The sequence below is a fragment of the Macaca thibetana genome, chromosome 3 (assembly GCF_024542745.1).
Source record: "Macaca thibetana thibetana isolate TM-01 chromosome 3, ASM2454274v1, whole genome shotgun sequence".
Lineage (NCBI taxonomy): Eukaryota > Metazoa > Chordata > Mammalia > Primates > Cercopithecidae > Macaca > Macaca thibetana.
The window spans coordinates 118,502,164-118,530,127 of record NC_065580.1 but is presented as its reverse complement, the minus strand read 5'-3'; the positions used below and the strand labels follow the sequence as shown (position 1 = coordinate 118,530,127).

Here is a 27,964-nt window from a genome sequence, read left to right as displayed (position 1 = left end):
CTCAGGCTCTTGGGGAGAGAGTCTGTGCCTAGTTGGCTGGTACCTTGCTCTGGGCTCATCAGGCCAGGTAGACAGTGGCCCTGAGTGTGAGCACCCCATAGTGGTAGGGGTGTGGGCTCTGGATTGGTTTGCATGTGAAAGGCACATCCACAGGTGAGTCCTTCACTATGGCTAGGAACTGGCTATCCCTGGAAGGAACAGTCCCTCCAGGGTCAGTAACTGCACGCCCTCAACTCCAGTCAAAGCCTCAGAAATACAGAAAATAAAAAAGTAGGATTAATACAATGGGGATGGTACAATTGCCTTTAGGGTGCAGATGCCTGGGTTAGTCAATATCCTCCAAAGTGCAACAAAGAAATGTCCTTGACTTGCCTTCTGTGAGCCTGACCAGTTGTGCAAATGCAAAGTGTTGCATGGTTATTGAGCCTAGGACATATAAACTCAAAGTTTCTATGCAGTTTCAGTATACACTAAATTTGTCAGAAATTCAACCACTGTGTAAACCAGTGGAAGATTATTGTTTAAAGTAGAAATTGTTCATTGTTTTGGAAAACCATGCCATCAATAGTGATGTCACTCACTGCTTTCAAGTTTGCAATGCAGTATGACTGTATCAATCCTCAATCTGCCCCATTATACCCAAATACATGACAAAAGATGTGAAGATTGCTTGTAACAAACTTAAAACCAGATATATTTAAATTAGTAGAAATTCAGAAAATGTACTAAATTGTATTAATAAGGGTTAGTAACTATGTTACATTGTCATTCTATATATATACATTTTTTAAAACTGTATAGCAAAATAAGACCATCTGGTAAAAATTACACATTGAAATGATTAACATGAGGCTCCCTATTACTTTTCAATCTTATTTTGATTCTGTTCCCTTGGCTTCTCTATAAAACCCTCTCATATTATTAATATTATTCCTTTGTCCAATCAGTCCTCTATTTCCTGTCACTACTAAAGAATAGATCTCCAAAGTCTTTAAAAGACTGGAGGCTGAATGGAGAGACTGAAATGAGATAGAATCATAAGACAGGAAATGGATCTTCTGTTATGTTTTGTCATTACCTGCCCCATGTGTTAAACACAGGGAATTTCCTTATTACTTTTAAGTAAGACCCAGGTCATTTACAAAAATATCATTATTTTATTCACCTCATTAGTGTATAATATTTCTTCCCACATTTTTCCTACTTCAGTTGAAGTTATTTTCATCTTTTAATCACATACCAATAAATCTGATCTAGTATTACTTAACATTAGCTTTACTTCTAGTGTCTACATTTCTCTTTACTTGTGCATTTTCTTTCCTTTTAGTACCAAATGGCTTCCAACCATTTTCCTTCTTTTAAATCCGAACTTATTCCAAATAAAAGTAAGCAGCTGAATATCCCATTCTATGTTCTAATGAATTCTTGCCTGAGCACTGATAATTTACATGTTATCTTATTATAAATTACTTTCTATTTCTCTTTTATACTAAATTTTAAAATTACATTAATTTTAAGACTCATACACAGGTAGTTTTCATTATCTATAAGTTTCATTTCAAGAGAGTAAAGGAGGTAATATAAAATATTTGTCTTAAAAAGAAGGTATTGGGTCTGAGAGCTCCTAGAAATTACAACCCTCTTTATGGATCTGAAAGCCCATCAATAGTGTCTGGCAATTTTATTCCTTGTTATTATCGGCAGACTTTGTCAAAGTGGAAAATAAATACTTCGGGCAATTTGGGAATATGCAAATTGCCAACTCTTATTTTTAGCTTTCGAAATAAAAGAATCTGAATTCTGTGATAAATTCAAAAATCTTTATTGACATATTTATTCAGCTCTATGCCTTTGTATTTTTAAATATGTGTTATAAATATGTTCGAGCTTTGATTTTTTTTAATTCTGTAATAGACTCTGATCCTTTTTCCTAACTAGCTGGTAGGTAAAATTAGTGTTACAATCACAAAGAGAAAATATAAAACCCACCACTCTAAATTCACTAAACAAAATGTTGAAACGAGTGTCTGCCATTCAGAGGTGGATTGAGGGCCTCCTGTATTGCTTCCCTTTGCAGGGTGTAGGATCCAATGTAGCTGGGAATCGTAACTCATTAGAGGTCACAGAACACTTTGTGTGGCCTGATGAAAACATGGAGACATTCCCTAGAAAAGGTACATCCGAGTGAACTTAAGGGAGACTTGCGAAGTAAAATCAGGAGATCTTTTTCTCCAGTTGGATGTGGTAGGGTAAGAGCTGACTCTGAAGCAGCTCAATTTTTACATATTGGGTAGATGTTAATCATGAGCCATGTTGTGAGACTGCAGGATTGTGGCGTGAGTGTATGAAGATGGTGGATTGTTGGTTTAACCTTAACCTAATGGGAGGGCAGGGAATTAGGAGTCTGAAGAAATGGAAGGACAGGAGGAGATGAAAGAGGGAACAGAAGATGATGGTTTCCCCAGTCGAATATATGTGAGTTCCAAATGTGGCATGGTTCAGATGGCCAAGGTACTTCCAAAAGATTACCAAATCCAGTATTTGAATCTCCTGGTCCCCTGAGGAAAACGATTTTTTTTAAATTTCTTCTGAGCCTCAAGTTAACCTCACTGAACTTTTAGAAAGAATTTCTTCTTAAAAGCCACCAGCTTAGCTGAACATCCTCTGACCCACAGGATAGGGAATGACTCAATACTGTCCCATTGGTGGGGACATTCTCACCATCACTCAGCTTTTCTGAGTTCAATTACCTTCTTCCATGAGTGTACCCCCAATTCCCTTTTCTTCCCTTCAAATATGACCTAGACAGTGAACCCTCTGCCCACCAGACATCCACCTCAAGGCTCAGTCTCTTTTAAAACTTTTCAATTTAGAATTCCACAGTGGGATTCAGAGCAAAAGTCTCAGCTGAATACAATGTTCCTTTGCTTCACTATAATGTAGAAAAATACTACCCCTAGGAGCCTCTTGCCTTAGATGCTGATGGTTGAGGGAGAAATCAGATCATTCTGGGTCCCAGGACACATTTTATCTTCATCTCAACATTGCAGAGAGTAGACTTTTTTTGCTGGTCTTTTGCATTTTAAATTGATATCACAGATGTATTTTGTAACATTACTGTCTTATGTTATTTTTGCTTCTTCTCAATAGTCAATTGCTTCTCATCCAATTTCCTAACCCTTGGCCTTCTCAACTCATTTTTTTTTTTATCTCTTATTTCCTAGAATCTTATTTCTTAAGTTTTGTTTTCTTAAATTTTATTCAAAGTACCAAGACGATGCAGTCTAAGTTTTTCCTAAATAAATCACGTTTCCAATTTATGTTCTCTCTCTACCTCTTGAGGGCCATATATTCCTACTTTTGTGTAAAATGATCTTTTCAGTGACCCATATTATTTTTATGTTTACCCATCCCTAAATGATTCATGAGCTCTCCAAGTCTGGAATGTGTTTTCACAAACAGAATGAACAGTGTTTGTTTTCCTTCTATCCCTCCATTTTCATTTGTGTAAGATTAGAATCTTTTTTTTTTTTACATTTTTAATTTTAATTTAGTTAGATGCTATTTGCCTTGAAAAGCACAGACCCAGGTTGCAAGTAATTTCAGTAAGAAAATACACCACCATTAAAGTGTTATCTCTAAAAAATAAAATAAATAATTTTAAAGTGCTATTTCTGCTCTTTTGGACCTGAACCAAAAAGGTAAAGTATGCATGCCTCTTTTCCTCCCAAAACAGCTAAGAAAACCCATTACCATTAGTGGTTTTTTTTTTTTTTTTTTTTTAACCATTGATACACTTGTCCTCCAGACCTCTGGGGAATGCCTGCCACACCAGGAAAAAAGTGTGCCACATTTGGGAAACCCCATATCCGTGACAACACTGAAAGCCCTGTGGTTGAACATAGCCCCTCACTCCCAGCCCACCCTATCTAGCTGCCTTTAGGCTTTGCCTGCTTCTCCCCTGGTCCTGCCACCTGCCGACCTGCCACTGGCTGAGCGCTTGGCCCCTAGACCCCCACTAGAAGTGACTTTCTGCCCAAGGCACTCTGAGCACCCCCACCCCCACCCCACCTGACCTCTTTGCTTTCTGGGAGCCTGCAGCACCATGGGCCCCCAGGCTCTCTTGCCCCTCACCCCTCATGTGTGTTGGGAAACACTCTATCTAGGAAACCAGGATATTTTCTGTGTAGACTGAAATCCACTTGTTGGGAGCTGTTTGGTGGGCCTAGTGAGTTTTCACGCTTATTTCATCCTGGCTAACCCCTCACGTGGCCTTTCACCTTCCACTCAGGAAACAAAAGCATCACATTTTTTCTCAAAAATGTACAGCTCCTTTTAAAATATATTCTAAGACTTCCCTTTCTGGATCTTCCTTAAAAAATAAATGATTATTCTAATATTTGTGCATATTAATTCAAACTGTTTCTAAAATTTATTTTGTTATCTTATAAAGTGCAAAATTCTTACCAGGAATCAAGTTGCTCAAGTACCATCCACACAAAAAATAAAGGCTTGAATCCAACAGAATCATCCAGCAAACCCAGCCAAATGTCATGCCCCCTTGTTCTGGAGCCTGGTACATATTATTCCACTGAATCCCTAGCAGGAAGGAAAAGGTCAGAGTTAGAACTGCACAAGCTCTTTTACAGTAGATTTTGTCACAATGAGTTCATTACTTCTAGAAGCTCAAGTAAAGTTGAATAGAACTAAAACAAAAAGAAGGTCAATACCACTGGCCATAACTCTTCAAATGAAATGTTAACTTGTGCAATCTTACACCTATTTCAATGATACCAGGTGGGGTGATCATTAACTACATTTTAATATCTAATACTTTAAAAAGTTTTAAAGGTCACCTTACTCCTATCTAGTTTTATTTACTGAGTAGAAAGGACTTTGTATTTAAGGAAAATAAGCATTCAAAAAAAATTTTTAAAGTCTCCTTGAGAACCCAAATTCTAAACTGTGTAACTCTCTGTGCTCTTGGAAAATACATAAATAGGATATGTAAGAACTAGGGTGGGAAAGAATTATTATTTTCTTGTAATATGTTTGTGATTTATTTCTGGATTAACATATAATTTAAGAAAAATATTCCTCTTTCTAAATTTCCCTATGGTACCAGGCTACAGTTCAATAAAATACATTTTTTAATCATTGTGTGCTTGGAATTTAGACCAAAACATTCAAATGGTCTAACAGTGACCATTTTTTGTTTCTATCATCTTGATTCAATTTATTCTAAAGGTTAGTTAGAAGAAATCATTCAGGATTACTCATCTGTAAAAGAACATTTTAATATGTCTTACTGAAAAACTCTAAGAACTCAAAGACCAGTACAAATTAACTGGCTAATGCAACAATAGCTAGAGTCAAATTTTACTTATAGCATGTGTTTTACCTCTGTTTATAAAAACACTCCCTCCCCCGACAAAACCACACTAATATCTATGAAATATATGTATGTTCTGGTTTAGAATTTTGGTTGTCAAATTCTCAATATAAGCAAAAAATGCTGCCAATAGATTTTTAGAAAATCATTTTAGGCTGCATTGGTATGAGATAATTGCACTCTATTTTATGCTGATTAGACTTATTTCTGGATCCTGATCTTCAGGAATGATCTAGTAAATCCAGGAGTAAAGATGAGAGCCAACAAATATGTGGATGGTTGTCATGTGAAAGGAATAATTAGAAAGGAGAAACTAGAAAACACGGATAGAGGATCTAGGAAGACAGATCCCAGGTCAACAATCATCTAACACAGTGGTACTATCCTTTTTGGTACCAAGGACCAGTTTCGTGGAAGACAATTTTTCCACAGACTGGGGGATAGAGGACGGTTCCAGGATGATTCAAGTGCGTTACATTTATTGTGCATTTTTTTCTATTATTATTACATTGTAATATATAATAAAATAATTACACTATTCACCATAATGTGGAACCAGTGGGAGCCCTGAGCTGGTTTTCCTGCAACTAGACGGTCCCATCTGGGAGTGATGTGAGACAGTGACAGATCAACAGGCATTAAATTATCATAAGGATCATGCAACCTATTGCATGTTTGTGAACCTTTGTGACACATGCACCTATGTGAACCTTTGCATGCACAGTTCACATAACATTCAGGCTCCTGTGAGAATCTAATGCCCCCACTGACCTGACAGGAGGTGGAGCTCAGGCAATAACGTGAGCAATGGAGAGTGCCTGTAAATACAGGTGAAGCTTCTCTCCCTTGCCTGCTGCTCACCTCCTGCTGTAAGGCTCAGTTCCCAACAGGCCATGGACTGCTCCATGGCCCAAGGGTTGGGGACCCCTGATCTAACAGATGAACACATTTGCATACCCTACTCTTGGAAGGTTCAGAAGGTCACTCACCTGACCCGACGTCAGGGGTGGTATAAGGAAGACCCGAGCATTGGCTGGGTGGTTGACCTGGATAGTGTCTGAAGCAAGGGATGCCATGATTATTCTTAAATGTTCTCAAAACTGGGGCTACCAGACAATGGGAGGTGTATACAACAGTGAAACCAGATATCCGAATCTCATTCTGAATGCTCTACTTGATAATGAAGACTTCCTACTGGATCACTTGCAATATAACTATTAATTTCCAAAAAGGTGATTCACTGAGAGTTACTTTTTACACATGCATGCTCTTACCTGTCTCTTGTCCTTCCAGGAATGTAATAAAAAATACTCCTTGTCCAAAGGCAGTTGTGGAGAGAAGGCACTGCCCACAGATTGATGGAGTGAAAAGAAAAACTGAACGTTAGTGTTTGATTGGGACACAGAAAATCCACAACACTTAATTCAAAGAGAGAAGTCGTAACAACTTTTCATTCTGATGATGCCCAACCATCGCTTCAGGCAGTCATTTAAATATTTTAATCTGAAAAACATAGTGGAATGTCAGTCCACTCTGAAAAGCATGATAACAAGCTAGTTTTTAACATTAAAAGGAATTATTTCTCTTTACTGAGATGCTTGAAGTGTCATAAATCCAATGCATCATACACAGAATGTGTAACACAAAACAGTGAAAAATGGAATAGAGCAATTTACCATTTTTTATTATTAAGTGAATGCCCTGGAGCATACTGCAGGCTGTCTGATGGAATACATACACTATTCTACACTAGAAAGAAGGCGTATTGAAGAAAAATGTTATTTTATCTCAGTGGAGAGGTCTTATGTTAGAAAGAAACCCCATTAAAAAAACTCTTACATTAAAAAATACAATGTATCAGAGTTAGATATTTTTTATTTGCTAAAAAGCATTTGAATATGTAAAAAGAAAATCAAATTTTATATGCATAGAACCCACAAATATAAGAACCGAGGTAAAATTAAAAACACCACCATTTGAAAATTAGGTCAGATCGTGGATGACTCCTTTTCTATGTACAAGGAGTATATGGGGAAGGACCGTGAATGGTCCCACTTGTGTTAATTATTCTGAAAACATCTACTTAACACTAATATGAAATTATTGGTTATGAATTTTTACAAATGTGACATAAGCCAATCAACACCAATGAACACATATCAATAGATAAAACACTGATGGAATAGAACCACTTTTTCATTCTGCATGTGTATCTATGTTGTGTGTACATGGTTAGTAGAAACCAGAGAGCTTTGAATCATTTATTGAAGTTGAAGAAAACTCAGTTGGCTTTCATGTAAATATTTTACTCTAGGCCCTAAATGAGCAGAGAAGGTGTTCTGCTCCCAATAAGTGAGTGAAGCACTGGGGCTTTCTCCTGTGCTGGACAAAAGGACTTTTAAGGGCCTTTAAATACCCCGAGCAGCCCTGTGATCTAGGTCTCCTTGACATCTCCCCAAAGTCTCTGTTAAGACTCTGTCATATCTCTCAACAGACTGCAATTTTAGGAAGTCACTTGACCTACTGGAGAGAATAGCCTTGAGTGCAGTGCAAGTGTTTACAGTGATGCCACTGGCTCTCTGAAGAGATCATTTTAATAGGGATGGTTCACCCTCGCTTTGATTGAGTTCCTACTATGTTTCAGGCACTGTGCTTGCCAGCAATTGTCATAAAATAATGAATACGTTTTTTATGTTCTACGTATTTGATGTCACAGACCTGAAAGTGTTATCACACTTTTTTAGGAGGTACATTTTAAATGGACGAGTGACTCTGACGTTGCTAACGGAGAGATTTTTCTACTCAATGTGATGTAATTCATAATGCTTCAAGAAAAAATGCTGATTTTTTGCTTCTAAAATATCTTTAGAAATCTATTATTTTCCATGCATGAAAGAAAGAGAAAATAAAGTTATATGCTTCCTTAAGAATGCCGCTTATTTTCCAGAGTCTGCAGAAAGTCTCTGTTACGTAAAAACTGGATATTCTTAAGGGGCTGCTGTCCAGCAAAAACACTGCAGTTTCAATGGTTTACATTTGTGGATAAGATTTTAAAAAGCGGATATCAGAAAACCCATGTGACAAATTGAATATGACAAATTGAAAAGGTGAGGGTGGTTGGTCTTGTTTTGTTAGATAGATTGCAGTTTTGTTTTATTTTGTATTTTTACAAAACAACTTACTTACCAGAAATGTCTGAATGACAAAACTTAATTGGTTATGTAGAACCAATAGAACTATGTAGGGCAGAAAGCTGATCATGTACACCAGGCTGGTGCAAAGGGCCGCTGTATTAGCTTGGTTGAAAAATGCACTCAAGAGGTAGCTCAGCATGACGACTGACATCCCAAAATCCAAGAGAAAGAGGAAAATAATAAAGGCATTGCTGTGTGCAAAGATGCCACTTGTTTTCAGAATGATGGCCAGAGCAGCACTGCTTACGGTCAACACAACCATGTTCTCCAGGAACCAGGCCAGGAAATGGGTCATTGGATGCACTCCCATCATCCGCAGATACTATCAAAAAGAGAACAAGCCCAAGGTTACCACAGAATGCATACTTGAGGAAGAACAAATCAGATAGTAGGAGAAAGGAGGTGGACCATGGCCAGGCGCGGTGGCTCAAGCCTGTAATCCCAGCACTTTGGGAGGCCGAGACGGGCGGATCACAAGGTCAGGAGATCAAGACCATCCTGGCTAACACGGTGAAACCCCGTCTCTACTAAAAAATACAAAAATCTAGCCGGGCGTGGTGGCGGGCGCCTGTAGTCCCAGCTACTGGGAGGCTGAGGCAGGAGAATGGCGTAAACCTGGGAGGCGGAGCTTGCAGTGAGCTGAGATCCGGCCACTGCACTCCAGCCTGGGCGACAGAGGGAGACTCCGCCTCAAAAAAAAAAAAAAAAAAAAGAAGGTGGACCAGTGGAAAGGTAAATCTGCTTGCTTGCAAATACCACCCTGTAAAGGGCCCTGGGAAGGACATTGCCTCCTCAAGCCTGGTATTTGATTTTCATGAGCACTTGTATCCTGGAACTTAAAATTAAGTTAAATTTTTAAAAAAGAGCCATTTGTGACAAACCCATAGCCAATATCATACTGAACGGACAAAAGCTGGAAGCATTCCCCTTAAAAATTGGCACAGGACAAGGATGCCCTCTCTCGCCACTCCTATTCAACATTGTATTGGAAGTTCTGTCCAGGCCAAACAGGTAAGAGAAAGAAGTAAAGCATATTCAAATAGGAAGAGAGGAAGTCAAACTGTCTCTGTTTGCAGGTGACATGATCCTATATCTAGAAAACCCCATTATCTCAGCCCAAAAGCTACTTAAGCTAATAAGCAACTTCAGCAAAGTCTCAGGGTACAAAATCAATGTTCAAAAATCACAAGCATTCCTATACACCAACAGGAAACAAGCAGACAGCCAAATCATAAATGAACTCCCATTCACAATTGCCACAAAGAGAATAAAATGTCTAGGAATACAGCTAACAAGGGAAGCGAAGGACCTCTACAAGGAGAACTATAAACCACTGCTCAAGGAAATAAGAGAGGATACAAACAAAGAGAAAAACATTCTGTGTTCATGGATAGGAAGAATCAATATCATTAAAATGGCCATACTGCTCTAAGTAATTTAGAGATTCAATGCTATTCCCATTAAACGACCATTGGCATTCTTCACAGAATTAGATAAATCTACTTTAAAATTCATATGGAACCAAAATTTAAAAAAAGAGCCTGTATAGACAAGACAATCCTAAGACAAAAAAACAATGCTGGAAGCATCACACTACCTGACTTTGACCTATACTACAAAGCTACAGTAACCAAAACATCATGGTACTGGAACAAAAACAGACACATAAACCAGTGGAACAGAATAGAGATCTCAGAAATAAGACGACACATCTATGACCATCTGATCTTTGACAAACCTGACAAAAATAAGCAATGGGAAAAGGGTTCTCTATTTAATAAATGGTACTGGGAAAACTGGTCGCTATATGCAGAAAATTGAAACTGAACCCCTTCCTTACACCTTACACAAAACTTCACTCAAGATGGAGTAAAGACTTAAATGTATTTTTTGTTTCAATTTCATTTAGCTATTCTCTCATCTTTCTTATTTCTTTTCTTCTGCTAGGTTTGGGTTTCCATTGTTCTTGTTTCTCCAGTTCCATGAGGTGTGACCCTAGGTTGTCTATTTTTGCTCTTTCAGACTTTTTGATGTAGGCATTTAATGTTGTGAACTTTCCTCTTAGCATCACTTTTGCCATATCCCAAAGGTTTTGATAGGTTGTATCACTATTATCATTCAGTTCACTTAGTTTTCATCTTTATTTCATTCTTGACCCAATGATCATTCAGGAACATGTTATTTAATTTCCATGTATTTGCATGGTTTTGAGGGTTCCTTTTGTAGTTTATTTCCAATTTTATTCCACTATGGTCTGAGCTATATATGACAAACCCACAGCCAATATTGTATTGAACAAGGAAAAGTTGAAAGCATTTCCTCTGAGAACTGGAACAAGATAAGGATGCCCACTTTCACCACTACTATTCAACATAGTACTGGAAGTCCTAGTCAGAGCAATCAGACAAGATAAAGAAATGAAGGGCATCCAAATCAGTTGAGAGGAAGTCAAACTGTTGCTGTTTGTTGATGATAATATCATATACCTAGAAAACCCTAAAGACTCATCCAAAAATCTCCTAGAACTGACAAGTAAATTCAGCAAAGTTTCAGGATACAAAATTCACGTACACAAATCAGTAGCTCTGCTATACACCAACAGTGACCAAGCCGAGAATCAAATCAAGAACTCAACCCCTTTCACAATAGCTACAAGAAATAAAATAAAATACTTAGGAATATGCCTAAACAAGGAGGTGAACCACCTCTACAAGGAAAACTACAAAATACTGTTAAAAGAAATCATAGATGACACAAACAAAGGAAACACATGCTGTGCTCATGGATGGGTAGAATGAATATTGTGAAAATGACCATATTGCCAAAAGCAATCTGCAATCCAATGCAATTCCCATCAAACTACCACCATTACTCCTCACAGAACTAGAAAAAACAATCCTGACATTCATATGGAACCAAAAAAATAACCCACACAGTCAAAGCAAGACTAAGCAAAAAGAACGAATCTGGAGGCATCATATTACCCGACTTCAAACTATACTATAAGGACATAGTCACCAAAATAGCATGGTACTGGTATAAAAATAGGCACATAGACCAACGGAACAGAATAGAGAACCCAGAAATAAACCCAAATATTTATAGCCAACTGATCTTCGACAAAGCAAACAAAAACATAAAGTGGGGAAAGGACATCCTATTCAACAAATGATGTTGGGATAATTGGCAACCCACAAGTAGAAGAATGAAACTGGATCCTCATCTCTCACCTTATACAAAAATCAACTCAAGGTGGATAAAAGACTTAAATCTAAGCCCTGAAACCATAAAGAGTCTAGAAAAATAACATCAGAAAAACCCTTCTAGACATTGGCTTAGGCAAATACTTCATGACCAAGAACCCAAAAGCAAATGAAATGAAAACAAAGATAAATAAATGGGACTTAATTAAACTAAATGGCTTCTGCACAGCAAAAGAAATAATCAGCAGAGTAAATAGACAACCCACAGAGCGGGAGAAAATCTTCACAATCTATATATCCAACAAAGGACTAATATCCAGAATCTACAGAGAACTGCAAGAAAAAAACAAATAGTCTCATCAAAAAGTGGGCTAAGGACATGAATAGACAGTTCTCAAAAGAAGATAGATACATGGCCAACAAACATATGGAAAAATACTCATCATCACTAATTATCAGGGAAATGCAAATCAAAACCACAATGTAATATCACCCTACTCCTGCAAGAATGACTATAATTTAAAAAATCAAAAAATAATCTATGTTGGCATGGATGCGGTGAAAAAGGAATACTTTTACACTGTTTGTGGGAATGTAAACTAGTACAACCATTATGGAAAACAGTGTGGAGATTCCTTAAAGAACTAAAAGTAGATCTACCATTTGAACCAGCAATCCCACTCCTGGGTATCTACCCAGAGGAAAAGAAGTCATTATATGAAAAAGATAGTTGCACACATATGTTTATAGCAGCACAATTCACAATTACAAAAATATGGGACCAACCCAGTGCCCATCAATCAATGAGTTAATAAAGAAAAAGCATACACACACACACACACACACACACACCATGGAATACTACCCAGCCATATAAAGGAATGAAATAATAGCATACAGAGCAACCTGGATGGAATTAGAGACTCTTATGCTAAGTGAAGTAACTCAGGAATGCAAAACCAAACATCATATCTTCTCACTCACATGTGGGAGCTGAGCTATCATACACGAAGGCATAAGAATGATTCACTGGACTTTGGGGACTCACAACCCTTTGGGTAAAGGGTTGGGGGTGGTGACTGATAAAAGACTATACATTGGGTACCAGGAACACTGCTCGGGTGATGGGTGCACCAAAATCTCAGAAATCACTACTGAATAGCTTATTCATGTAACCAAACACCACCTGTTCCCCAAAAAACCTATGGAAATAAAAAAAAATTAAGTTATGATAGTTTAAGTTTTATAACAGTATTACAACAAAAATAGCAGGGCCTCTACATAAAAAAATTCTAAGCATAAATTAAGATGGGAAGTCTGCTGCTGTGTTTTTCTGGGTTTGAAAAAAATTTGCTGAATGAGGAACATTGGCTTTGTTCTTGCAATCTTGTATGGCTATTCTTTGACTTTCTTTCATGTCAATGGAAAATATCTGTTAAACTCTGGCATTGCTTCAGACTTCAACATAAAATCATCTTTCTGGAACAGGGACTCAGCTATTTTGTACACCAGAACCCCAGCAGAGGAGAGGGAAGCAAAACAGAGAGGCTCAGGTTAGTTATGGGACAAGATCCATTTCCAAAGTCCCCAGCTTCCCCATCTTTGTCTCCCAGGTGAGGTTTAAGGATATTTACCTCTTCTATCTGGATCTCCTGCTCATACACCAATTTTCTGACCATGCTGGCCACAGACACCATCCACGTCAGCATCAGTATCAGTGGAAAAAAGAAACCAACGTTGCTCAGGAATCTGTAAGGGGATAGTTTAGTCAGCATCCAGAGGCAAGCAAAATGACTCTACTAATATTTTACATTTTTCTTTCAAGTTACAAAGCACTTTCAGGAGCGATGTCTCCTTTGGTCATTTCTACATGCCTATGACTTAGATAGGAGGGCCATGATTGGTGTGCTGATTTTGTAGGTGTGCAAATTCATGAAGGAACTCATGAAGGAGACACAACTGGTTCAAGGTCTCTCAGAGAGCCATAGTCCAACCACAATACTCTGTGACACTTGCCATAGGCAGAGCAGGTTGGAGCAAAGCAGGTCATTAATCCATGCCTACCATTTCCCCAACTTAGTTGGAACCATTATCTATCTTCAATTATTGATATTAATTGATCATAGATTATCATCTACAAAATATGTGAAAATTGGCAAGTGAAAGCCTTCCTATTTTCCCAACACTCACATTTCAACCCACTCTAACTGGGCTCCATTTCTAATATACACTTGAAATGACTCTTATCTAGGGCATCAGTGACAGTCATGCCTCAAAATCCAATGAGAATTATCCAGTCATTTTCCTTCTTAAGTTCTCAGACATGTTTGATGACTTTGGTCATTCCCTTCTCCTCTCTTTCCTCTTAGCTTCCAGAACAACTCCCAGCTTTGCACCCACAGCTTGGCAACTTCTCTTTTACCTGCCTTTAAATGTAGGCATCCTTACCTCAAGTTGGACCCTCTGTCTTCCCACCACATACTCTCTGAGCTCTAAATCCATGTAATAATTATTTATTCAACATTGAGACCAACCACAGGTACAAGCCACGTTACTGGGCTGGTGTTACATGAATGAGCCAAACAGTAAAAGGCCCTGCCATTAAGGATCTTTCATTCTAGTATGTTGGCAAGGTGAGAAGGGACGTAAAATAATCCAATAAACACAGATTGCTATGTTCTGTCCCTGCCAAAACTCATGTTGAAATTTAATTGCCCATGTAATGGTATTGAGAGGTGATGCAGCCTTTAAGAAGTATTTGGGTTATGGGGTCTCCACACTCGTGAATGGATTAATGCAGTTCTCATGAGACAAGATGAGTTTCCAGGGTATTGGAATAGTTCTTGAGAAAGCTGGCTGTTATGAAGCAAGTTTGCCTCTCATGTATGAAGCACACACCCTCTCCCCCTTAAACTTTCCGCCAGGAGTTGAAGTGGCATGATGCCCTCAGCAGAAGCCGACCAGACAAGCTGCCTAATCTTGGATTTCCTGCCAGAATTATGAGCCAAATAAACTTAGTTTCTTTATAGACTACCCAGTCTTGGGTACTCTGTGATAGCAACACAGAAAGAACTAAAACAGAGACGCATAATGTCAGGTAGTGTTAAACGCTATGAGGAAAAAAGAACCAGTTTAACCAAAAGTGAGAAGGAATGCTATTTCAGACAGGGTGATTAGCTGAGCTGACAGCGGAAAAAAAATACTCGAGCAGAAAGCGGACGCAGTAAAGAAATGAGTCACACAGGTATCCGAAGGGAGACTGCTCCAGGCAAAGGAAACAAGGGCAAGGACCCGAGGTTGGAGCAAACAGAACACAGGTCAGGAGCAGCCAAGGCCTTCATGCAACAGCAGCAGATGGGGTCAGAGCATGAGCAGAGGACAGATCATGCAAGGATCTTTCATGTCAGGGTAAGTTCTATATTTTATTCAGTCAACAAGAAAGTACATTGAAAAGACTTTAAAAGGAAGAGAGAGAGAGAAACAGAGAGGTGGCATAGTTAGGTGCACAGTGTTTTTAAAAAGACCACGAAATGCTATGTAGACAATGGGGTACAGGTGGGGAAGCCTGTGAAGCGAGGGGTCAGAAGGCTACAGCAGACTCAGCAGTCTAGATGAGAAACAAGGGGTCCCCAACAAAGATTGTGGCCCTGGAGACAGGAAAATGTCCAGATTGGACACTTGCCCTGCGGAAGTAGCCTCTCAGAGGCCCTCCAGAACTTCTCCTTCATAGTATTAATGACAGCATGGAGGACGTTCAAAAATTTTGATGTCTGCAAAATCTAAGCTCCTTAAGGAAGACCTCCCACTGTATCTCCTTGCTCTGGCAAGGGCCTGCCTCATAATGGAAGCCAAATACTTATTAATAAATACATGAATGTGTAACAAAGAAAAGGAAATTCGCTTCTTTGTTTTTATTCACTTTTCTGCTTAAGGCAACTTTTACAAGCTGTCAACTTGGCAGGTCACGTTTGAAAGTTAAATATGTGCTGGGTGCAGTGGGTCATGCCTATAATTCCAGTGCTTTGGGAGGTCGAGGCAGGTGGATCACCTGAGATCAGGAGTTCAAGACCAGCCTGGCCAATACATGGTGAAACCCTGTCTCTACTAAAAATACAAAAATTAGCAGGGTGTGGTGGTGCATGCCTGTAATCCCAGATACTCAGGAGGCTGAGGCAGGAGAATCACTTGAACCCGGGAGGGAGAGGTTGCAGGGAGTTGAGAAGAAAGAAAGAAAGAAAGAAAGAAAGAAAGAAAGAAAGAAAGAAAGAAAGAAAGAAAGAAAGAAAGAAAGAAAGAAAGAAGGGAGGGAGGGAAGGAGGGAGGGAGGGAGGGAGGGAGGGAGGGAAGGAATGAAGGAAGGAAGGAAGGAAGGAAGGAAGGAAGGAAGGAAGGAAGGAAGGAAGGAAGGAAGGAAGGAAGGAAGGGGAAAGTTAAATATGGTTAACTTCTATGCTATACAATGACTGTTTGCAGAAGGCAGAGTCTTTTAAATTTCCAGTTTTGAGACTTTCTAGGTTTTTTAAAAAGCATTATTTTTTGTAGTGGTCAGAGCAGGTAGCAGTCTATGAAGAGGAAGTGCCATAAACTCCATATACTTGTCTATCAGCAAATGCCATTTGTTCTCCCAAAGTAACACAATTTACCACAGAGAGGAAGCTTAGATCACTTGTAAAGTTAGACAACTAATACTGAATTTATTTGGAGGGTTGAAGAAGTTTGTCTATTTGTTTGCATACTTTTTTTTTCTAAATGGTAGTGGACTTGATGACTACTGAACTCTATTCTTGCAGCAACTTGAATCTTACAAAAGAGTCCATAAGTATCATGCACAAGCATTATCTAAGATTCTTTTCTAAGTTGTTGATTCAGAAGTTACCTTAGGTCAGACTTCTGAACCATGTGTGCATTCTATCAATCCCTTAAAGCTTTGTAAAGGAGAAAGTCTTGAGAGGCTTGGAGATGGATCAACCTAGCTCTGAAGATCTTGGAGCACCTACCTCAGATACAAGAGAGTACCCAGACACTCTGCACAGACATGTCAGACTGAGGTCATTTGGTAGAAACAGAATAGCCTAAGAAATTGGAGATGATAGATTACAAGACATGGCTATGTAACCCAGCCAATTTCTTATATGCTCCTGAAAATTGGTCTAAAATCAAAAAGAGAAGAAAAAAAGACAAACATTCAATTTTTTATAAATGTTTAGAAGAGACATGAAGCATTTGAAATGGTGCTTAAAAAAATCAAGTTCATGTGAGAGTCACACAAAAATGTGAATAGGAGAGAATTCTGTAGCAAAATCCCACCTTCTGCAGATCTCAAAATGCATCATTGAAAATATATTTCTTGGTTGGATGCAGTGGCTCACTCTTGTAACCCCAATATTTTGAGAGGCCGAGGCAGGTGGATCACTTGAGCCCAGGAGTTTGAGACAAGCCTGGGAAACATGGTTAAACTCTGCCTGTTCAAAAAAATCAAGAAATCAGTCAGATGTGGTGGTGCATTCCTGTGGTCCCAGCTACTTGGGAGGCTGAGGTGGGAAGATCACTTGAGCCCAGGAAATTTGAGGCTGCAGTGACCCATGATTGTACCATCACACTCCAACCTGGGTGACAGAACAAGACCCTGTCTAAAAAAAAAAAAAAAAAAAAAAAAAAAAACAAACAAAAAAAAAACTTCTTAAAAGCAAACAGCACACTCTGAGAAGCAAAATATATGAAACAGATTATGTTAGGTGGGTGTCAAGTTGCATGATAAATTGGATAGCTTTGTCACTGCCTTGATCTTGTTACTCATTATTGGTCTTTTCAGGTTTTCTATTTCTTAATCGTTCAATCTTGATAGGTTGTATGTATCCAAGAATTTGTCCATTTCTTCTAGGTTTTTCAATTTGTTGGTGTATATTCATAATAGTCGCTACTGGTCCTTTGTATTTCTGTGGTATCAGTTATAATGTCTCCTTTTGTGCTTCCAGTTTTATTTAATTTGAGTCTTCGTTCTTTTTTCTTAATCTAGCTAAAAATTTGTTGATTTCATCTTAAAAAAAACAACACCTCTTTGAAACTATTAACAGAGTACAGACAACCTACAGAATGGAAGAAAATATTCGCAAACTATGCATCCAACAAATGTCTAATATCCACAGCTTATAAGGAACTTAAACAATTCAACAAACAAATACCCCAATAAAAGCAGGCAAAATACAGGAGCAGGCACTTCTCAAAAGACATACACACAGCCAACAAACATGAAAAAAATCTCACCATCAAAAATCACCAGAGACATGCAAATCAAAACCACAGTGAGATACCATCTCATACTAGTCAGAATAGCTATTATTAAAAAGTCAAAAATAGTGGGGGGTGCCCAAGATGGCCAAATAGGAACAGCTCCAGCCTCCAGCTCCAAGTGTGAGGGACACAGAAGACAAGTGATTTCTGCATTTTCAACTGAGCTACCAGGTTCATGTCACTGGGGCGTGTCAGACAGTCGATGCTGGTCCATGGGTGCAGCACGATCAGCAAGAGCTGAGCAGGGCAAGGCATCGCCTCAGCTGAGAAGTGCAAGGGGGAAGGGAATTTCTTTTCCTAGCCAAGAGAAATTGAGACACACAACACCTGGAAAATCAGGTAACTCCCACCCTAATACTGAGCTTTACCAAGGGTCTTAGCAAACGGCACACCAGGAGATTATATCCCACACCTGGCCCAGAGGGTCCCACACCCACAGAGCCTCCCTCATTGCTAGCACAGCAGTCTGAGATCTAACTGCAAGGTGGCAGTGAGGCTGGGGGAGGGGTGCCCGCCATTGCTGAGACTTAAGTAGGTAAACAAAGCTGCCAGGAAGCTCGAATTGGGTGGAACCCACCACAGCTCCAGGAGGCCTGCCTGCCTCTGTAGACTCCACCACCTCTGGGGACAGGGCATAGCTAAACAGAAAGCAGCAGAAACTTCTGCAGACATAAAAGTCCTTCTCTGAAAGCTTTTAAGAGAGCAGTGGTTCTCCCAGCACGGAGGTTGAGATCTGAGCATGGACAGACTGCCTGCTCAAGTGGGTCCCTGACCCCTGAGTAGCCTAACTGGGAGACATCCCCCACTAGGTGCAGACAGACATCTCACACCTTACACAGTTGGGTACATCCCTGAGATGAAGCTTCCAGAGCAAGAATCAGACAGCAACACTTGCTGTTCAGCAATATTCTATCTTCTGCAGCCTCTGCTGCTGATACCCAGGTAAACAGAGTCTGGAATGGACCTCAAGCAAACTCCAACAGACCTGCAGCTGAGGGTCCTGACTGTTAGAAGGAAACTAACAAACAGAAAGGACACCCACACCAAAACCCCATCAGTATGTCACCATCATCAAAGACCAAAGGCAGATAAAACCACAAAGATGGGGAAAAAGCAGGGCAGAAAAGCTGGAAATTCAAAAAATCAGAGCACATCTCCCCCTCCAAAGGAACGCAGCTCATCACCAGCAATGGAACAAAGCTGGATGGAGAATGACTTTGATGAGCTGAAAGAAGAAGGCTTCAGTTGATCAAACTTCTCAGAGCTAAAGGAGGAACTATGTAACCAGCTACAAAGAAACTAAAAACCTTGAAAAAAGAATGGATGAATGGATAACTAGAATAATCAATGCAGAGAAGACCTTAAAAGAACTGACAGAGATAAAAACCATGACACAAGAACTATGTGACAAATAAACAAGCTTCAGTGACCGACTCAATCATCTGAAAGAAAGAGTATCAGTGAATGAAGATCAAATGAATGAAATGAAGTGAGAAGAGAAGTGTAGAGAAAAAAGAGTAAAAAGAAATGAACAAAGCCTCCAAGAAATATGGGATTATGTGAAAAGACCAAATCTCCGTCTGATTGGTGTGCCTGAGAGTGATGGGGAAAATGGCACCAAGCTGGAAAACACTCTCCAGGATATCATCCAGGAGAACTTCCCCAACTTAGTAAGGCAGGCCAACATTGAAATTCAGGAAATACAAAGAACACCACAAAGATACTCCTTGAGAAGAGCAACTCCAAGACACATAATTGCCAGATTCACCAAAGTTGAAATGAAGGAAAAAATGTTGAGGGCAGCCAGAGAGATAGGTCAGGTTACCCACAAAGGGAAGCCCATCAGACTAACAGCAGATCTCTCGGCAGAAACTGTACAAGCCAGAAGAGAGTGGGGGCCAATATTCAACATTCTTAAAGAAATGAATTTTCAACCCAGAATTTCATATCCAGTCAAATTAAGTTTCATAAGTGAAGGAGAAATAAAATCTTTTACAGATAAGCAAATGCTTAGAGATTTTGTCACCACTAGGCCTGCCCTACAAGAGATCCTGAAGAAAGCACTAAATATGGAAAGGAACAACCGGTACCAGCCATTGCAAAAACATGCCAAAACGTAAAGTCCATCAATGCTACGAAGAAACTGCATCAAGTAACGAGCAAAATAACCAGCTAATATCATAATGACAGGATCAAGGTCACACATAACAATATTAACCTTAAATGTAAATGGACTAAATGGTCCAATTAAAAGTCACAGACTGACAAATTGGATAAACAGTCAAGACACATCAGTTTACTGTATTCAGGAGACCCATCGCACATGCAGAGACACATATAGGCTCAAAATAAAGGGATGGAGGAAGATCTACTAAGCAAATGGAAAACAAAAAAAAAGCAGGGGTTGCAATTCTAGTCTCTGATAAAATGGACTTTAAACCATCAAAGATCAAAAGAGACAAAGAAAGCCATTACATAATGGTAAAGGGATCAATTCATCAGGAAGAGCTAACTATCCTAAATATATATGCACCCAATACAGGAGCACCCAGATTCATAAAGCAAGTCCTTAGAGACTTACAAAGAGACTTAGACTTCCATACAATAATAATGGGAAACTTTAACACCCCACTGTCAACATTGACAGATCAATGAGACAGAAAGTTAACAAGGATATCCAGGAATTGAACTCAGCTCTGTACCAAGCAGACCTAATAGACATCTACAGAACTCTCCACCACAAATCAACAGAATATACATTCTTCTCAGCACCACATCACACTTATTCCAAAATTGATGACATAGTTGGAAGTAAAGGACTCCTCAGCAAATGTACAAGAACAGAAATTATAGCAAACTGTTTCTCAGACCACAGTGCAATCAAACTAGAACTCAGGACTAAGAAACTCAATCAAAACCACTCAGCTACATGGAAACTGAACAACCTGCTCCTGAACGACTACTGGGTACATAATGAAATGAAGGCAGAAATAAAGATGTTCTTTGAAACCAATGAGAGCAAAGATACAACATACCAGAATCTCTGGGACTCATGTAAAGCAGTGTGTAGAGGGAAATTTATAGCACTAAATGCCCACAAGAGAAAGCAGGAAAGATCTAAAATTGACACTCTAACATCACAATTAAAAGAACTAGAGAAGCAAGAGCAAACACATTCAAAAGCTAGCAGAAGGCAGGAAACAACTCAGATCAGAGCAGAACTGAAGGAGATAGAGACACAAAAAACCCTCCAAAAAAATCAATGAATCCAGGAGCTGGTTTTTTGAAAAGATCAACAAAATTGATAGACCGCTAGCAAGACTAATAAAGAAGAAAAGAGAGAAGAATCAAATATGCAATAAAAAATGATAAAGGGGATATCACCACCAACCCCACAGAAATACAAACTACCATCAGAGAATACTATAAACACCTCTATGCAAATAAACCAGAAAACCTAGAAAAAATGGATAATTTCCTGGACACTTACACTCTCCCAAGACTAAACCAGGAAGAAGTTGAATCCCTGAATAGACCAATAGCAGGCTCTGAAATTGAGGCAATAATTAATAGCCTCTCAACCAAAAAAAGTTCAGGACCAGAAGGATTCACAGCCAAATTCTGCCAGTGGTACAAGGAGGAGCTGGTACCATTCCTTCTGAAACTATTCCAATCAATAGAAAAAGAGGGAATCCTCCCTAACTCATTTTATGAGGCCAACATCATCCTGATACCAAAGCCTGGCAGAGACACAACGAAAAAACAGAATTTTAGACCAATATCCCTGATGAACATTGATGCAAAAATCCTCAATAAAATACTGGCAAACCGAATCCAGCAGCACATCAAAAAGCTTATCCACCATGATCAAGTGGGCTTCATCCCTGGGATGCAAGGTTGGTTCAACATATGCAAATCAATAAACGTAATCCAGCATATAAACAGAACCAAAGACAAAAACCACATGATTATCTCAATAGATGCAGAAAAGGCCTTTGACAAAATTCAACAGCCCTTCATGCTAAAAACTCTCAATAAATTTGGTATTGATGGAACGTATCTCAAAATCCTAAGAGCTATTTATGACAAACCCATGATGAATATCATACTGAATGAGCAAAAACTGGAAGCATTCCCTTTGAAAACTGGCACAAGACAGGGATGCCCTCTCTCACCACTCCTATTCAACATAGTGTTGGAAGTTCTGGTTAGGGCAATCAGGCAAGAGAAAGAAATCAAGGGTATTCAGTTAGGAAAAGAAGATGTCAAATTGACTCTGTTTGCAGATGATATGATTGTATATTTAGAAAACCCCATCATCTCAGCCCAAAACCTCCTTAAGCGGATAAGCAACTTCAGCAAAGTCTCAGAATACAAAATCAATGTGAAAAAATCACAAGCATTCTTATACACCAGTAACAGACAAACAGAGAGCCAAATCATGAATGAACTCCCATTCACAATAGCTTCAAAGAGAATAAAATACCTAGGAATCCAACTTACAAGGGAGGTAAAGGACCTCTTCAAGGAGAACTACAAACCACTGCTCAGTGAAATAAAAGAGGACACAAACAAATGGAAGAACATTCCATGTTCATGGATAGGAAGAATCTATATTGTGAAAATGGCCATACTGCCCAAGGTAATTTATAGATTCCATGCCATCCCTATTAAGCTACCAATGACTTTCTTCACAGAATTGGAAAAAACTGCTTTAAAGTTCATATGGAACCAAAAAAGACCCCGCATTGCCAAGACAATCCTAAGTCAAAAGAACAAAGCTGGAGGCATCAGGCTACCTGACTTAAACTATACTACAAGGCTACAGTAACCAAAACAGCATGGTACTGGTACCAAAACAGAGATATAGACCAATGGAACAGAACAGAACCCTCAGAAATAATACCACACATCTATAGCCATCTGATCTTTGACAAACCTGACAAAAACAAGAAATGGGGAAGAAATGGTGCTGGGAAAATTGGCTAGCTGTAAGTAGAAAGCTGAAACTGGATCCTTTCCTTACTCCTTATACGAAAATTAATTCAAGATGGATTAGAGACTTAAATGTTAGACCAAAACCCATAAAAACTATAGAAGAAAACCTAGGTAATACCATTCAGGACATAGGCATGGGCAAGGACTTCATGTCTAAAACACCAAAAGCAACAGCAACAAAAGCCAAAGTTGACAAATGCGATCTAATTAAACTAAAGAGCTTCTGCACAGTAAAGGAAACTACCATCAGAGTGAACAGGCAACCTACAGAATGGGAGAAAATTTTTGCAATCTACTCATCTGACAAAGGGCTAATATCCAGAACCTACAAAGAAGTCAAACAAATTTACAAGAAAAAAATAACCCCATCAAAAAGTGGGCAAAGGATATGAACAGACACTTCTCAAAAGAAGACATGTATACAGCCAACAGACACATGAAAAAATGCTCATCATCACTCGCCATCAGAGAAATGCAAATCAAACCACAACAAGATACCATCTCACACCAGTTAGAATAGCAATCATTAAAAAATCAGGAAACAACAGGTGCTGGAGAGGATGTGGAGAAATAGGAACACTTTTACACTGTTGGTGGGACTGTAAACTACTTCAACCATTGTGGAAAACAGTGTGGTGACTCCTCAAGGATCTAGAAATACCATTTGACCCAGCCATCCCATTACTGGGTATATACCCAAAGGATTATAAATCATGCTGCTATAAAGACACATGCACACATATGTTTATTGCAGCACTATTCACATAGCAAAGACTTGGAATCAACTCGAATGTCCATCAGTGACAGGCTGGATTAAGAAAATGTGGCACATGTACACCATGGAATACTATGCAGCCATAAAAAAGGATGAGTCTGTGTCCTTTGTAGGGACATGGATGCAGCTGGAAACCATCATTCTCAGCAAACTATCGCAAGAACAGAAAATCAAACACTGCATATTCTCACTCATAGGTGGGAATTGAACAATGAGATCACTTGGACACAGGAAGGGGAACATTGTGGGGAGGAGGGAGGGGTGGAATAGCATTAGGAGATATACCTAATGTAAATGACGAGTTAATGGGCACAGCACACCAACATGGCACATGCACACATATGTAACAAACCTGCATGTCGTGCACGTGTACCCTAGAACTTCAAGTATAATAATAAAAGAAAAAAAAGTCAAAAATAATGGATGCTGGCCAGGCTATGGAGAAAAGGGAATGCTTATATACTGTTGATGGTGTTGATGGGAATGTAAATGCATTCAGCCACTGTAGAAAGCAGTCTGGAGATTTCTCAAATAAAACAGAGCTACCATTCAAACCAGCAATCCCTTTAGGGGGTATACATCCAAAAGAAAATAAATTGTTCAACCAAAAAGACACATGAACTCACATGTTCAACACAGCACTATTTACAATAGCAAAGAACTCACATGTTCAACACAGCACTATTTACAATAGCAATAGTAGAAAGCAGTTTGGAGATTTCTCAAATAAAACAGAACTACCATTCATACCAGCAATCCCATTAGTGGGTATACATCCAAAAGAAAATAAATTGTTCAACCAAAAAGACACATGAACTCACATGTTTAATACAGCACTATTTACAATAGCAAAGACATGGAATCAACCTAGATGCCCATCAGCAGTGAACTGGATAAAGAAAAGGTGGTACATATACACCATGGAATACTATGCAGCCATGAAAAAAGAATGAAATCATGTCCTTTGCAGCAAGATGGACGCAGCTGGAGGTCATTATCTTAAGTGAATTAACACAGGAACAGAAAACCAAATACTGCATGGTCTCAATTATAAGTGGGAGCTAAACACTGCATACTCATGGACATAAAGATGGCAGCAGTAGACACTGGGGACTATTAGAAGGGAGAGAAAGAAGGGGACAAGAATTGAAAAACTATTGGGTACTGTGTTCACTACCTGGGTGACAGGCTCAACTGTATCCCAAACCTCAACATCGCACAATATACCCATGTAACAAGCCTGCACATGTGCCCCCTGAATCTAACATTAAAATTAAAATTATATTTTAAAAATCTGGAAAACATATTTAATATCCACCAATTAGAAGCTTCACTAAATAAAACACAATACATTCTACATTCACATAATGAAATATATTTGGACAGAAAAAATAATGAGGTCAATATAACCTAAGATGGAGAACTCTCCACTAGGTATCATTAAGTAAAACAAATAAGTACAGAAAAGACGTATAGTGAGCTAATGTTTGAGTTTAGTGTATATTGAATGAACTTTGAATAAATTATACAAAATGGTACTTATGCATAGAAAATTCCTGGAATATGCAAAAAAAAAAAAAAAAAAGTATTCTTATTTATTGTCCTAGAGAGAGGAAATTGTGGCTCACTATCAGGAATGGGAGATTTATTTTTAACTCTACCTTTTTGTATTGATTAAATGTTTTACCACAGGTTTTCAGAAAACAATGTATTTATAAATTTTCATGGTCTTTTAAGAAAACAAATCTTGTAAAGAATTTCCTGAAGTCACTTATCGCAATATAAAACAAAAACAAAACAATAAAAGCACCAGCTTTTTGTTTTGTTCATCTTTTTTATTTGCTTTTGTCTCTATTTTATTTATTTCTGCTCTAATATAAAGTCTTTCATCAAAGAAAAGCCCAGGACCTGATGGCTTCACTATTGAATTCTACCAAACATTTAAAGAACTAATACCAATTCTACTCCAACTATTGAAAACATTGAAGAGGAAAAAGTGAAGTCAAATTCGTTCTATGACGCTGGGATTACCCTGATACCAAAACAAGACAAGGACTTAACAAAAAATAAATAAATAAATAAATAAATAAATACAGGTTTATATTCCTTAAGAATATAAAGGCAAACATCTTCAACAAAACATTAACAAACCAAATACAATAACACATTAAAAATGTTGTTAATCATAATCAAATGAGATTTATCCCAGGAATGGAAGTATGGTTCAACATACGCAGATCAACAAATGTGGTACAACACCTTAACAAAATGAAGAACAAAAATCTTATGAGCATTTCTGTAGGTACTAAAAGAGAACCTATTTAATAACAATCAACATTTTTTCACGACAAAAACTCTCAAGAAACTGGGTATACCAGAAACATGTCTCAAAATAATAAAGAATAAATATAACAAATCCACAGCTAATATCATACTGCATGGGAAAAAATTAAAAGCCTTTCTTCCAAGATCTGGAACAAGACAGCTTTTCCAACTTTTGTTTAACAGAATGCTGGAAGTCCTATATACAGCAATTAAGCAAGACTAAGAAATAAAGGGCAACCAAATAAGAAAGAAGTCAAAGTCAAATTATCTTTGTTTACTAGATAAAATAATTTTATATTTAGAAAAACCTAAAGACTTCACCAAAAACCTGCTAGAACTGGTAGATAAATTCAGTAAAGTTTCAGGGCACAAAATCAACATACAAAAATCAGTAGCATTTCTATACATTAACACCAAATGATCTGAAAAAGAAATGAAGAAAGCATTCCCAATTACAATAGCTAGCAAAATAAAAATATCAGGAATACATTTAACCAAAGAAGTGAAAGATCTCTACAAAGAAAACTATAAAATATTGATGTGATGTGAGAAGTTAAAGAGGACATAAAAAATGAAAAGATATCCTATGCTTATCGATTTTTAAAAATTGTTAAAATACCTACACTACCCAAAACAATCTGCAGATCCAATGCAATCCTTATTGAAATACCAATGACATTTCTCACAGAAATAGAAAAAGTATCCTAAAACTTATATGGAACCACAAAAGACCTAAAATAACCAAAGCTATCCTGAGAAAAAAACAAATGAAGCTGCAGGCATCACACTACTTAACTTCAAAATATAATACAAAATGATAGTAATCAAAACAGCATGGTACTGGGATAAAAACAGATACATAAACCAATGAAACAGAATAAAGAACACAGATATAAACCCACATATTTGTAACCAACACATTTTCAACAAAGGCTCCAAGCTCATACATTGGGAAAAGGACTATCTCTTCAACAAATGATGCTGGAAAAACTGGATAACCATATACAGAAGAATGAAGCTAGATCCTTATCTCTCACCATATACAAACATCAACTCAAAGTAGATTGAAGGCTTAAATGTAAAACTCAAAACAATAAAACTACTAGAAGAAAATATCAGAAAACTGTTTCAGGACACTGATTCTGGACAAAGACTTTTTGTGTAAGACCTCAAAAGCACAGAAAACAGAAGCAAAAACAGATAAATGATGTTACATCAAGCTAAAATGCTTCTGCAAACAAAGGAAACAATCAGCAAAGTGTAAAGACAACCTACAGAATGGGAGAAAATATTTGCAAAGTATCCATCTGATAAGGGACTAATAGCCTGAATATACAAGAAACTCAAACAAATACAATAGCAAGAAACCCACATAATCCAATTAAAACATAGGCAAAAGATCTGACTCGATATTTCTCAAAAAAAAAAAAAAGACCTATGAATGGCCAACAGTTATACAAATATATGCTGAACAACATGAATCATCAAAAAAATGCAAATCAAACCCACAATGAGATACCATCTTACCCTAGTTAAAATAGCTACTATCAAAATGAGAGAAAATAATAGACACTGGCAGGGATGTGGAGAAAAGTGAAAACCCATACTCTGTTAGGTGGGAATGTAAATTAGTAGAGACACTGTGGAGAACAGTATGGAGTTTCCTCAAGTAACTAAAAAATATAACTAGAATATGACCCAGCAATTCCAATGCAGAGTATATATCTAAAATAAAGAAAATCAGTATATCGAAGAGAAATGTGCACTCCCATGTTTATTGCAGACT

The 27,964-nt window shown here is 38.1% G+C and overlaps 1 protein-coding gene across 5 annotated transcripts in view; it reads right to left on the bottom strand.

The window, feature by feature from the left end:
* ABCA13 (ATP binding cassette subfamily A member 13) overlaps positions 1 to 27,964 on the bottom strand; it is a 504,903-nt gene that overhangs the window by 284,594 nt on the left and 192,345 nt on the right. For all 5 annotated transcript variants that reach the window (XM_050785548.1, XM_050785549.1, XM_050785550.1 and 2 more), the window contains 4 exons: positions 13,424 to 13,538; positions 8,579 to 8,908; positions 6,667 to 6,736; positions 4,468 to 4,599 (listed from right to left, as the gene is read on the bottom strand). In XM_050785548.1, the coding sequence (XP_050641505.1) occupies positions 4,468 to 4,599; positions 6,667 to 6,736; positions 8,579 to 8,908; positions 13,424 to 13,538 (647 nt within the window). The remainder of the gene's footprint in view (positions 1 to 4,467; positions 4,600 to 6,666; positions 6,737 to 8,578; positions 8,909 to 13,423; positions 13,539 to 27,964) is intronic.